The sequence below is a fragment of the Sciurus vulgaris genome (genome assembly GCF_902686455.1).
Source record: "Sciurus vulgaris genome assembly, chromosome: 11".
NCBI lineage: Eukaryota > Metazoa > Chordata > Mammalia > Rodentia > Sciuridae > Sciurus > Sciurus vulgaris.
The window spans coordinates 52,775,938-52,790,286 of NC_136472.1; the positions used below are offsets into that span (position 1 = coordinate 52,775,938).

Genomic DNA, 14,349 nt, shown 5'->3' on the forward strand with positions numbered 1-14,349 from the left:
AGACCCCTGACCGCACCATCAGCACCTCAAAGAGCAGATCACTAGGGCAGAGGATATTCTTCTGAAGCAGCAGCCTTACCACAGCTACTCACCTTGGAAAGGGTGGTGGCTGCTACCCTGATTTGCTGAATGACACAGGCACAGTTCCCAGATAAACATCAGTTCGATGTCTTACAGGCCAATCCCACTACAGAGTATGTGTGTGCATCTGTAGACACACCCATGAATGACTGCAAAGAAGTTGGAAAAGATAATTTTAAAAGTAAAATCCAGTTGAAAAGACTTAGATATAAACCTAATGGAGAGGCAAAATTACAGTGAGGTCCTGCAGTCTAGCAGGCAACAGAAACCGTGGAACCTGGAAGATGTTTAACCCTTAGCCACAGGCTTTGCGTCTACAAAATGGGTTAAATAAAACCTATATCCAGGGCCTGGGGAAGACCAAAATGAGATAGAATAAAAGGAATGCCTGGAACCTCACACGTACATAGCAGGTGCTCAATATTAATTACTTTCCTTATCCTTAGCTTATGGTTCCAAGTTTTTAATACATTTGAAAAAATTCACCAAATCTAGCTATCTCTACTTGGAAAAATTCATTGAAAACTTTGAGTCTTGCTTTCCTTCTGTGTGTAAAGGAATAGCAGTCGCCCTGCTGCTGCCAATGTAAAACAAGCAAAAGGACATTGCTTCCCAGAGGGTGTGAGAAGTCATCATTTCCTCAAGTCACCTCCTCCAGAGAGCTGCCAGTCCCCTCTGGCCACTGATGTGGTTCCATCTGAGATTCATTCCTCTCCATCAGCTGAGTTGTCACTAACTCAAATCCTCTCGCTTATTCCTTTAAATAATCACTTCAACTTACCTTTTGCTATTCCACTCACCAGTAGAATAATTAATTAAACTTCCTTAATTAAATGTTTTGATCACTGCCGAGAACTCCTAAATGTCTGCTTGAATTTTATATCTCCCTCCTCGGTCCATGAGTGAATAACATACTAAATCTTAGAGGATCAGATTCACTTTCATCATTGCAGGAGAAAAAGGAATCTCAAACCAACACCTACCATTCATTCATTCTACCAGTATTTACTGGAAGCCTACTATGTGTCAGGGGATGGAGAAATGGACAAGATCAGGTTCCTCCTTAAGGAGCCAACAGACTGATTCAGAGGTGGGACAGGTGGGAAAATATCCAGGACCTAAGGAGAAGGCAGTGAACTGCTACCAGGCTGCACTTGAGCAAGGATGGATGAGGAACATGGGAGTAAAGGGCCTTACTTACAATACAGAAGCAAAACTCAGAAGTGGGGCCATGTGAGGGTGGTTTAGGGAACAGCCAGCAGAAATTAGCAAGAAAAGATCTGGGTCAGAGAGAATGTGAGAACTCAGTGGTCCCAGCAATCACCATCTACTGAATACTATGTGGCAGGCACAGAGCTTGCACCTTATAAACTGTGCATCAATACCATCTGGTAGACAGCTCATGGAGGTTGCAGAACATCTCCAGGTTTGAAGCTGAGGTCAATAATAATCCATTTAGGTCTTAGCTTTCGCTCATTAAACCCTAGAAGTTGGACAGTGTTAAGTGCCAAGGCCTGGGGAGGTGGTTTGTTCTGAGGAAATGGGGAAATTTCTATTAGGACAGTAACAGCTACACTCTGGATAAAGTGACTTGGCCATGAGTGGATGGTGGACTGAAGAAGGAGAAATGAAAACATAGGAGTCAGGCAGGAGGCAATACCACTCTCCAGGAAAGAATCCCTGCACCTGAAACTGGGGTGGCAGAAAGGAGAGCAGCGAGGAGATACCAGAATATGCCGTGGCTAGGGTCAAGTGTGGCTGATGACCCAGTGAAGACGTCGTGGGCTTGGGGGAGGGGATGGAGGAGAAGATCAGATGATTCTGATCTGCAGCCACAGTGACAGGGAACTCAGGGAGGCCATTAATACAAAGGAGAGGAGAGGTTGATAGGGCAAGGATGATAATGCATTCCCCGCAGAAGGACAGAATTTGGGAATCCAGAGCAGCTCAGTCAACCCTGGAAATTTTAATTACATGAAGCCCAAGTTCACCCTCTCCAAAGTCATTTTTAAAACTGGCTCTAGGAAGCTTTCCTGCTGAGAAGCTGTCAGCCAGGAGAATATTCAGATTAAACCACTTTTGTCACACTCGGTTGTCAGCAGCTTTAGAAAACCCGCGAACAATTCTTATTTTACAGGGTTCACCCTCTGTGGGAAAGCTCTGAGTGTGAAGGACGAGCTTCTAAGGAGGAGTAGAGGAAAATCAATCAGAAGGCACTCCCAGGGATGATCAATGGGTGTCTGTCAGGGAAATTTGACTTCTCCCATCTCTGCTAGGTAAGTGGGAACAATACTTACCTGGCTGAAGTCCTCTCCACAGGGACTCGCAGCCCCCTGCCTCTCTGGCTCTTTCCTGACTTCAGCACCAAATTCAATTCTGACAGGGAGGCAGCCGGAGCTGCCATCCTTAGGTGACACCAACATAAGTCACCAAAGGAGAAGAGATGAGCTTTGAGAGCTCTGAATGGCACCTGCCCCATGCCGGGTGCGACAGGCACCTTCAGATCTGAAGTCCACCTCCTGCTCTTTCCATGGCCAGCTGCTTCTCAACACTGAGGCCTGCGCACAGAAGAAACTCCCTTGGGAGGTAGCCCTCTACACCCAGCTAAGCCCAGTCTCCTGGGGCAAGAGATGTTCCAGATCTTGATTTGCATGGTGGTTGCACAGGTGTACAAAAGGTACAAAAATTTATTCAACTGCAAAAAGTGTGCATTTTATTGGATCTAAGTTATACCTCCCTAAAAAGGAAATGAAAAAGTAAATTATAAAAATGAAATACCTCTCTCCCCCACCCATTTTACCACTTTGCCCTATTAATTTTCTTTAGAGCACAGACCACTGTCAGCAGAAGTAGCTCTTTGCTTATCGCCTCCAGTTCAGAAAGGCACTGTCCAACCTAGTGAACACCAACCACCTGTGGCAACGAAAGTTTAAATTAATTACAACTAAATAAAGTGGAAAATTCAGGTCCTCCTTCACACTGGTCACATTTCAAGCGCTTCCTGGCCAGATGCCACCAGCGGCTACTGATTTATACAGTGCATGAACAGAATGTTCCACCATGGCAGGAAGCTGTGTGGCAAGCACTAGACCCAAAGGCAAGAGCTCTTAGCTGTCCAGTTTATACTTAGTTCGTAGAGCGGTGCCTGGCGCATGGATGTACTTCATAAATACTGTTGAGGAGATATAATTTTGTAATATCAAAAACAAATTCATAGAGCCAGAAACAAAGACCTGGAAACATCCTAAGCATGCATCTATATTTGATGCGTTACATATATTTTGCCAATTCCATAGTGAAACTCTATTGAGCTGTTAAAAGACAGGAGGCAGGTGTTTGAGTAATGATTCAGAGAGCCTCACTTAAGTGAATAAGAGGGTCCAAAAATATAATTCAATTTTATTTTAAAACAAAGCAAAACTCAGAAGTGATAGAGACAATATAATAGCAGTCACTGATGGATAAAACTAGGGAAAAGAGAAATTTATTTTCTGTATTTGTATGTATAAACATTATTTGAGTATTTAAAACAAAATCACAGGTCACCCTCTAGTAAAAAAGGGAAAACATGTAATCTGACATTGCAATTTGTCCCAAGGATATATAAAGCATTCCTTAAAAGTTTACCAACTTACCAGTTTACTTCATTTAATCTTAATGATATTCCTATAATTAAATATAATTGTCTTTTGTTGAAAATATAAACTCTGAAGATCAGAAAAGTTCATTAGCTTTGCCAGGGTCACACAGCCATCACATAGGACCATTGGCATTTGAACCCAGCTTTCTGGTTCTACAGCTCATGGCACTCTTCACTGCAGAAAGCAACACACAAATACCCATACCCGCAACGAGCCAGATCCCAAATGAGCCCTGAATTAGCCACTCCATCCGTATGAAAGCCCAAACAAGGGCCAAACTGTGACCAGGTACAGGAGAAGCAGATTTTGCTCCCCAGCAGTAGGAAATGCAGCAGCACTGAAGCTCTCTAATCCTGGACCTTGTCACTCATCTTATCCCACAATTGTCCTTCCCTGAACATCATACAGAGAGAGAGAGAGAGAGAGAGAGCGCAATGCCGAGGATCCCATGCCAGTGAACACTTGGTGACTCAGGCTGCTGTGGAGACTCCCAGCTCCCAGCCGACATGTAGGTGGTGCCTTTGTTACATTTCAGCCAACCCCCAGCACCCCGGGAGGAGTTTCCAGCTCACCCGAGGTATCTAAGCCAAAACACTGCAGAGTCCGCCTTTCAATTCCTGGACAACACATTCCAGGCTGCAGGCCGGGAGGCTTGTTTAGCTTCACACTTGATGCAAATGGGGAGTGTGTTTACCCACAAACACACATGCACACACCAACAGAAGCTGCTGCTGCCAACAGAAGTGGCTGTGGTGGCTGGCGGTATTTCTCAGAGCCCAGAATTGTACAACAGCAGAGCACAGCTCAATCACAATGCCTATCAGGAAAAACAATCTAATTCCCTCTAAGCAAAGTTGCAACCGCTACCCAGAAAATTCAGTAGAAAATGAAATGTAATACTCTATTAAGCCTTATTTTGCCAGCGCAAGTGAGAGCTTACCCAAGCATGGAGAGTCATTAAAATGGATCTTACATATATCATTATAAATTTAATAATCACCATGACGGCTAGAGTTCAAGTTAAAATGAATGTCAGCTGAGCATGACCAATTGATGTTACCCCAGCTGCCGCCGAGCCTCACTTGGGGTTATATTCATTCTTCTTCCAGAGGCTCCGTAGTACATGTGGACCCGAGACAGCCAGAGCCAAGAACAGATGGGAAATGCAGACAGCTACACCTAGCCAAGGAGAAGCCATCATAATTGCATATTATCTCGGTGTACCAGCCCAATTAAAATTTTCTACAGTGTCAGAGGTCCCAAATGTTCTTCCACCAAGTGTCTGGGTACCAAACTTGGCTTACACTTAGTCAAATGCAGTCAATCTTGGGTTCTGTGTACAAGAGTTATCGATTTTCCCCATCTCTTAGAAAGCTCCTGTAGAAACAGGAGCAGAAGATCTAGTGGGCTATACATTTAATAAATCAAACACCACAAAACAAATTCCACTTATCTAGGTGACTGAGAGAATGGGTGTTCTTCCTGAATTCAGTATCTGGAGTGAATTTTTTTTTTTTTTTTTTTTTTTTAAGGAATGGAGTTAGTATCCAGATTTTTAAAATGTATTTCAATTTATTTTTATCCTTGGAGAGTCAGAGTAAAACCCAATACAAAATCCTTTTCTCATAGAGAGAGAAAGTGTATGCTAAACTGTAAATAAAGAGTACGAAAGCCAGTTTTCACCTCCACATGTATTTTATACTGGGGAAAGTTGATCTTTCAAACCACACTGAGAGAAAACTAGAAGGTTTTCTACCATCCATGACATTTTATAGGAACTACCAGAAATTATCTTCAGATGAAACAGACCCGGGCCTGCTTGTGCATATTAACCATTGATCATCCCTGGTCCCAGCTTCACCTTCCTTGACAATCAGCGACTCCACGCTACTCTCTAGCATTTCTGATTTTAAAGACAAGTTGAACTTTAACTGGTAGACACAAGTCCTGGGTGATGGTGGCTTTCAGACTGATGACAGCAAATGACCTACGCTCAACAGGCCATTTTAAATGATTGTGACATTCTCACAGATGGGGCCAAAGAGTACAGTAGGACGTATTTGATCCATAAACACAAGAGCCAGCAGACCACACAGAGAACAACTCAAACAAAACCACTGCTGTCAGGAGCAACATTTCCAAAAGGTGCTAAGAGCATGTGAATCCCAAAGAGGTTTCAGTACAAACGAACTCATATTCAACTTTGAGAACACCAATACTTTTTGTTAACTCCCTTGAGTAGAGCTTATAAATCTTTTGTCTGTCTGGCTCTCAGGATTAATTTTTTTCTTTTTCTTTCTCTCTCCCCTGCCCATCACCAAGTCAGAGCACAAAGCATAGTACCAGGACTTGGCAAATCACGATTGCTACACTGCCTCTTCACCAGAGAAAGACCAACAAACGCAATCAACCAACAGCAAAACCCTGACCACTTCTCGGGCTCTGAATCACACACGGCCATTCCAGCACCAGGCGCCGAGGGACAAAGAAAGTTCTGCCACTTACCCTCTTTTGATCTTCCAGTCCATGGGTAACTGGCTTTCTCTTCTGCTGTTGGCTGGACTCAGAAATTGATTCCATTTCCCAGGCATAAAATCCCCTCTCTTCTTCAGCAAGGCTTCCAAATCCACAGAAGAACAAAATCACCCAGACAAAAGTGACCCCTGCACACCACCAGAAACGGCTCCCGCCAGCCCAAGACTCAGTGCTGCCTTTTCAAAGGTCTTGCTGTTTTCTTAAAAGCCACCAGGGAACCTCACTCGCCACCACCACTGCCGTAGCAAGGAGGGCAGCTGCTGCCGACATCGTGAAAACCGGGGCTTGGGTTTCACGGTGGGTCTGAGATTCACTTCATGAGAACCCAAAGGACAGATTTGGGTAACGAAGAGTCCATGTCCTGGGGCGCATGCCACATTACTGCCCCAGAAATCCTCTTCCTCACTGTCTCCTTGGCACAGATAATTTATATGTCAATAACGATGTAAATGGGCATTTAATCCACCGAGCTGATAACATCCACATCCCTCTCTGGCAGCCCCTGACTCCCATAAATCACCACAAAAGCTGTGCGGCCAGCCGCCCCTCACGGTTCCTGCAAGCGTTCATCACAGCAGTGCTCCCAGCCTGGCTGTCATCCTCCTTCGTGGAGTGAGACTCATACCTGAGGAGAAAATGTTCAACAGTCAGATTTGTCTTTTGTGCAGGGGCACAGGTTTGAGCTGTCTTGCCCACCATCTGGAGCCACAGAGTGAGGCCTACAACCAGAGCAGCAGTCGGCAATCCTTTGAGCCCCTTGATACTCTGATCACATCCATGAACAAGCAACCTTGGGTGCTTCATGGACTCCCCGCTTCTCCTGTTCTTGAATAACACACCAGAGCTGGAAATGAGCTATCCTGGAAACCTATGTGGGGTGCATCGTCCTCATCATAACAGGAGCAAGACGCCAAGGTATGATGAGACGGGGAAGCAATGGTCTGTGAAGCAAAAAGCATCAACATTTTTCCCCCAATTACAGCTGCAGGAGACAGCGTATGGCAGGCGAGACTCCGGGGTCCACTGGGAGGCAGAGAGAGCAGCCTCGATCATCTGAGGACTGAAAAGCAACTGTGCTGTGGAGTGGAGCCGCATTCCCTGCATGGGAATCTGCAGGCAGAGCAGACACCCAGCCACCTCCTGACTGACGTCACAGAAGCTCAGAGGGACAGGGAGGAGGAGAGAAGAGGGGACCTCTGCACTGAGGAATACACTCACACTGGATGTACCCTTCCATCGGTGGTTTGAGCGGTGGAGACGCGCCTGAGAATCCTCATGAGGATGCATCAATAAATACTGATGAATGCCTCTTAACACCAGCCCCAGCAGGAAAGAAAGGCAAAGGGAGAAAATGACCTTAACTAAAAGGAACTAGTTTCTTGCCAGCCTTTCTAACCAAGTCCTAGTCATTCTACAATTCAGGCTGCGCCAGCCTCCGGGAGAACTGTGGCCAGATCCGGCCATAGCCAGCACTAGACAGAAGCCCCCCGGATCCTCCCTTGCAGCTGTCCTGACTGGCAGCTACTTTGGAAAGAGGCCGAAACTATCCCCTGTCACAAAAGGCTTCCGCACAGCTCAATGCCAGGTTGAAAGGCAGATGGACGTGGGAGTTGGCCACAGGGGGCTTGTGAGGAGGAAGAAGAGGACTAGGGGATGCTTGGGAGAGACATTGCAGAAGGTCCATAAATTTACAGGTGCATCCCTGTTAATTTGAAGCCATGCCCTACACCACCTAAAACACCTGGCCAGAACAGATGTCTACAGGTAAGTCCCAAGTCAAAATGTTCTGATTTTGGTTAAGAATCCACAAGGAGCCAAACATCCAGAAGTTGGGCACCCAAGGTAAGCAACATTAGTGGCAGCATGACTGAAACCTTCTGTGTACCCAAGATATAGCTGAACTCCCAGAGAGGGGTTGACACCCTCTGGTTGCTCGCCATGACCGCAGCCCCTTCAAGGAATGCCCACCACAGGTCAAAACTCAGATCTATTCTTTATAGCTCCAGACCACAATGCAAGTAAACTCTGGCAAACTGGGTCCAAGTAGGACCCTTTCCAGAATCTCCACTGAGACCTCAGACTAGAGGACCTAGATCTGGGTTTGAGTTTCAACTCAGCAACTTCCTCATTGTATGTCCTTGGACAAGTATCTTAACCTCTCTGATCTTCAGCTCTCTCCTCTTGAAGTGCAGATAATGGCAACACGTATGTTTGGAAAGATGTAGATCACCTACTAACCACAGTATGTGATCAAAGATAACACACATTAAATATATGAACTGCTAATACATACTGAATGTTTGCTGAATACCAAGCACTATCTACTACTTTATACTCATTCAACAAATCTGCTAAGCACTTCGGTACTTTGCTATGTGCCAGTTATCTTCCTTCTAATTGGGTTACCCCCCATGTAAGAGACAAGACAAGGGAGGTCAAGTAACTTACCTAAAGTCATACAACTGAGAAATTGTGGGTCTAGGATTTGAACCCAACTCTGACTTCAAAGATCTTACCTATATCCATGCTGCCCTGGAAAGATCTCTGTTATTTGGATTTTCATAAGCAGCCTGAGTTCAGAGTGCACACTTTTTATTGCTCCTGTGTCTCTTCATGAACAACAACAATAATAATAATAATAACTCAAGTGTTCAGAAGGGTCTCCTGCTTGGAAGCAGCCTCTGGAGTGGCTGCTTCATTAGCAGCTCTGAGCTCTCTCCATATCTGAGAATAGCTCTGCACTCTGCGCCAGGCCCCTGTGCTAGAGCATTCTCCCCAATGAGACCCTGTCACATCCCATCATACCAGCCGGCACACACGACCCAAGTGATCATGGGGACAGACGTTCTGGCCACAGAAATACCTCCCCACCAGCAGGGAGTGGGAGGATGCTCCACACCTCCTGTGAGCCTTTGTTTTTTCCAGTAGTCAGTCTGTACCAGTTCTGGGGCCATTGCTGTCCTTGTATCCTTAGGTGGGGGGGGGGAAGGGGGGGTCACAGGAGAAAGGGTAGAAGCAAAGCTGCTGTTGTCAGCTAGCTGCCATATCCAATCTGTTACCTGATTGGCAGGGGGTGGGGACTTCATGAAAGCAAAGTCCGGATGTAAATGCTCTGGTTTCTCACTGCCAGAGAAATCTCAGGAAGTTTAAATCCACTTGAAGGAAAAGAGAGCCAAGAGGCAGGATTATGAGGACATTGAACTAGATTGTTGAGAAGAGAACGTGGTTGTTGAATTGGTCCCTAAATACAACCATCTATCAGCAACTTCTCTCTGCCATGAGTCAGTCAGGAGCAGCCACAGAGCAGAGTAGAAGAAGGAGAAGACTTAGTGGGTTACAGCATGAGACTGGAGTGGGGAGCAGTGTGGGCAAGCCCCATCTTCTCCAGGAAGTTCAGAAGACAAGTGTAGCCATATTGAAGATATCCTGAACATACTGCCAGGGTTTTCTGCTGACTGGTCTAAATAGTCTCCTAAAGGCTTCAACCTCTCATTCCACATCTGTTCAAATCCTTCCTCCTCCTGGACAATCCCAAAGGGGGGTGGGGTGGGGAGGGGATAGAGACAAGTTCAGAAGTATAGACCAGCATATAGGAGGACAGGAAAGGGGCTGGTCTTAGAGGTAGAGGCATCTGCAGAGAGGTCTACTGAGGTCCCTCCTGCAGGAAACCCAATTCCCTGGTTCAGGCTAATTTGGAATTCCAATTTAGGTTTCTGGGTACCAGACAAGTCACAGTCTAGACCTTCCCAGGTGGAACCATGAGCCCATCTTAGGTTTTGGCAAGCATCCTTAAATACTCCAAAGTTATTAAAATCGGGCAATGCCCCTCTGACCTCCAGTAGCCCCTGCCTCCCCACCCAACCTTCTTCCTCCTGGTGGCTGCCAAGACTGGGGAAACTGGTTTTAAACCTGGATTAAAGGCTGGAAGAGGGGTGCTGACCTGTTTCATCTTATAAGTGGAGTTAAGCTTCTAAAACAAGGGTGCATTCGTCTTTCCAATAGTTTAATTAACACTCATAACCAACACAGCATTTTTAATTAGTCTTTGGTGCCAATAGGGGAATCAGAGGAGCTTCTTGGAAACCTAGCCTTTCATTAATCAATCAATAAATAAGTTACATACAACAACAACAAAAAAGAGAACCAAGGCATGGTGGTTTGGGGGACTGAATTGTTTTTTGTTTTTGTTTTGATGAGGGGTGGGGGCGGGACGGGGTTTTGCTCCCAAAGGGAGTCCGGAAGCAGGACACTTCTGCTCAACCTCTGGGAGAGCTGATGGAACCGCCAGCCCCAGTGCCTTTATCTGGACGGGAGAGGCAGCTCCCGCCTCTTCCCTGAAGAAAAGAAAGGATCACACACAAAAATAAGTCACTAGGGCCCCAGCTGGGCGGCTCGGGCTGCTGCTGCTGCTGCCGCCAGAGTCCCTTTGCTTGCAAGAAAGGAGCGGGCTCAACGGAGCGCACGCTTGGCTCCTGGAGCTTGGGCGCCCCCTCCCAGCCTGCTGCCTGCGCCGGGCCGCCTGCGGCTCCCCCGGAGCGTGGGAGAACGGAATCGAGGTTTGGCCTAGTTGCCCCGGCTCCGATTCACCTACACACACACACACACACAGATATGGACAGACACTGTAAGGAGACAGACACAGACTGACACTGACATAGCAGACACTCGCAGACATCCAGACATACACACCCAGATACCTACAGAAGCTCCGATCACACACCGGGAAGCACACCCACCCAGAGAGACAGGCGCAGACAGGTACCAAACCTACATTGGGAGACAGACATGGCTAGAAAACAGGCACCGGAGAAAAACACACAGGCTCATAAATACACAGAGACAAGCACCCAGAGGAGGACACACAGGCAAGCCTAAAACACGGAGACGCTGAGGAAGAAGCCACTACAGTGATACTCTGACACAGTACCCGGAGAGGGCGTTCATAGACACCCACGCCGACAGCAAGGACAGAGACCCAGAGGCAGGGATATACCCTGAGACACAATCGAGCAGGGGTGGGACACTCAGGGACACACAAACGGAACACACTCAGAAGCACATGAACATGCACAGGGAGATCGCCCATCCTCAGGTGCATATACCCAGAGGGACACACAACTACTCTGGATGGGGGCGTGCACAGTGTCGCCTCAGGCCAGGGGAAAGTGCGCCCTGGAGCTCGCAGAACCCTCTCTGAGCACTGCACAGCGCCCCCAGCCCCGCATGAGCTGAGGAAGAGTTTCCCAGAGCATCTCTGAACAAGGGCTGGCTGGCGGTTGGCGTGTGTATGTGGCTGCGCATCTTCCCGCCTGGTCTCCGTGCTCTGGTGGGGTGACTTCAGAGCCCTCCCACCCCTAGACCTCCTCCAGGATCCAGGAGCAGAGGTGCAGCTTCCCAACCTCTCAGTGAAGGGCCGACCCTCTCTCTAAGGCAACCACAGCCCTGTCTGGACCCCTGAGCCCAGCCCAAAGCATCCCCAAGTCCTCTTCTCCTTGTCCATCCAGTTGCACAGCAAACTTTCCCCAGGCTGGTCCTGGCACCCAGCAGCCCGGTCCATCCTGACCTCCAAGGCGGTAATGCGCGGGACTCTTACCTGCACCCACGCCAGCTCCGCGGAGCCGCTTCCTCCAGCTGGTCTCACACTGTACTCCGGCCGGGCTCCTCAGCCCTGGCCGCCGCCACTGCAGCCGCTCCTTGCCCTCGCGTTACCCGGGAAACCGCCTCCTCCTCCCTCCTGCCAGCCAACCAGTGCAGTTCACATGGCGCCTCGCAGCCAATGGGCAACATCGCCATCCCGGTCCCTTTTCTGGGTCCTGAGTCTTTCCCAGGCTAGGGGGCCGGAGAGAGAGGCAGGGTTCTCTCCAGAGCGACTGCTACTGGAGGCAGCCCCTGGGGGATGACAGTCATCTCCTAGCACCATTCTTTTGTGGGACAGACGCACCTGACACTTTAAAGAAGACGGTGGTGGCTGGAGAATCTGAGTAGGAAGACACCTTAGGGCACGTGGCTCAGCCTGTCACCAAATGCAGGAATCCTGTAGACAGGTTCCCACCAGGGAGCTGTCCAGCCTGTGTTAAAACGCCCCTCTGAATGGAGAGCCTGAAATCTCTCAGAACAGTTCTTCCTCTGCGCCTTCCCTGCTGCAGAGCTCTGATTGGTAAGTTCTTTCCAACAGGGAACTCAAATCTGCCTCCTTGCCAAGATGGGTGTTTGCTCTCTTGGGCCAGCAGTAAAAAGATCCCTGGACCTCTTAACAGCCAAGCCTTTGGAAACCAGAAAACAGACTATCCAATCCCCCATGTGACCCATCTCAAGACAGTTCTTCATTTGTCTTGTCTTCCCCCAGGGGCATTTTGAAACCTGAGAGTTTCATGCTTAGCTGTGCCCTTCTCTCCCTTTTACAGTAGTGCAAGGTGTAACAATCTCCAGAACCAGTGCTAATTGCAAATAAGAATTTGAACTAATGAAAACAAAAACTCTCTCATCACAGCTGAGGTCAGGTCCCAAGACATGGAGTAAAAGGGGAGACCAGACATGTTCTGAGAGGTGCTAGAGTGGATATTTTCACTCATTCATTCACATCTTTCTCTCTCTCTTTTCCTCCTCCTCCTTCTATCCCTCCTTCATATTTTATTTCATTTTCTACTCAAAACTTGCTTCATCACATGTAGTGCCTGAGGTGGTAAAGCAAGAACTCACTCCAATTGGTCCTGGTAGGAAGGTGATCTGGCCTTTCTAAAGCCTATAGATTCCACCAGGCTGCAGGGTCTGTCTACAGCCACAGACAGGTCTTCCCATCCCACCACCTGGTGAGGGCCATGTGAGCCCAGCATAACTGACTCACGCATCAAAAACAGAAGTTGAGGACCCTCATCAAAGCAGAAGGGTAACCCTGCTGCTGAGCCCCTGCTTGGAGGCTTGGAAAGAGGGGTGAACTTATCTGCCATAAGAGTGGAAGGGACTGATGGGAATCAGAGTACCCAGGTGTTTTTCTGTCCGCTCTGACCAGGAAGGAGGCTGGAGTCCTCTCTTATTAAAAACCGGGGTCCAGCTACAAGTTTGTGGGGATGGTAGAGGTGAGGGAATCACAGCTGGGGTGGAAGTTCATGCCCACTGAAACATATCCACATATATTATACTTCTGAGTTTTGCCCTAGAGGGGTCCTGCTGTGATCTGAATGTCCCCACCCAAACTCATGTTGAAATCTAATCACCACTGTAAGATAGTATGAGGTGGCACCAGGTGGGACTATTGAGAGATCATTAAATCATGAGGGCTCTGGATTAATCCATTCATGGATTAATGGATTAGTAGGTTAATGGGTTATTTCAGAAAAGGGTCTATTGTAGAAGCCCGTTTGGCTGTCTCTTGTATGAAACCCTGTTACCACGTGGACCTGTGCCATCTTGAGATTCTGAAGAAAGTCCCCACCAGCAGGGAGTCCCTCACCACTGCAACCCTTCAACTATGGACATCACAGCCTCCAGAATCATGAGATGAATCAAACGTTCATTCCTTATAAATTACCCAGTTTGTTATTCAGTTAAAGCAACAGAAAACAGATTAAGACAGATCCATTGAGATTGGCAAATGAAATCCAGGCAAGTATCTTTGAGGTCATCCGAGGAGGAAGGCCAGTATGGAAATGGTAAGAGGTGGCAGTATGTGCACAATTGTAGGGAGTAGGATATATTTAGAAGAATGTATAACTGAGTCAGCCTAAGCTTGGAGTCTCCTCTCCACCACTTACTAGGTGTGTGATCTTGTTTCTGAACCTAGATATCTTAATCTATAAATAGGGTGGTTAATATTCTTCTGCCAGAGATGTTCTGAAGATCAGATGGACTATGTGTGAGCACATGCTTGGACCTTGAAGAGAGGGACTTTTACCAATAGATGCAGTTTACCCTTGTAATGGTTAGTTTTATGTGTCAACTTGGATAGGCTGCCCAATTTGGAGTTAAAAAAAAATCTGAATATTACAGTGAATGAATTTTTTTAGGTCTGATTGACATTTAAATCACTAAACTCTGATAAAAGATTACCCTCCATAATGTGGGTGGAGGCCTCATCCAATCAGTTGAATGCCTT

At 47.3% G+C, this 14,349-nt stretch overlaps 1 protein-coding gene across 1 annotated transcript in view; it reads right to left on the reverse strand.

Annotated features, from left to right (window-relative positions):
* Window positions 1-11,988, reverse strand: part of NAV2 (neuron navigator 2) — a 693,848-nt gene extending 681,860 nt beyond the window's left edge. Inside the window, exons 1-2 of the mRNA XM_079101816.1 lie at window positions 11,851-11,988; window positions 6,228-6,882 (exon numbers count right to left, since the gene is read on the reverse strand). Of these exons, the coding sequence (XP_078957942.1) occupies window positions 6,228-6,302 (75 nt within the window). The 5' untranslated portion in view covers window positions 6,303-6,882; window positions 11,851-11,988. The remainder of the gene's footprint in view (window positions 1-6,227; window positions 6,883-11,850) is intronic.
* Between the last annotated feature and the right edge of the window lie 2,361 nt (window positions 11,989-14,349).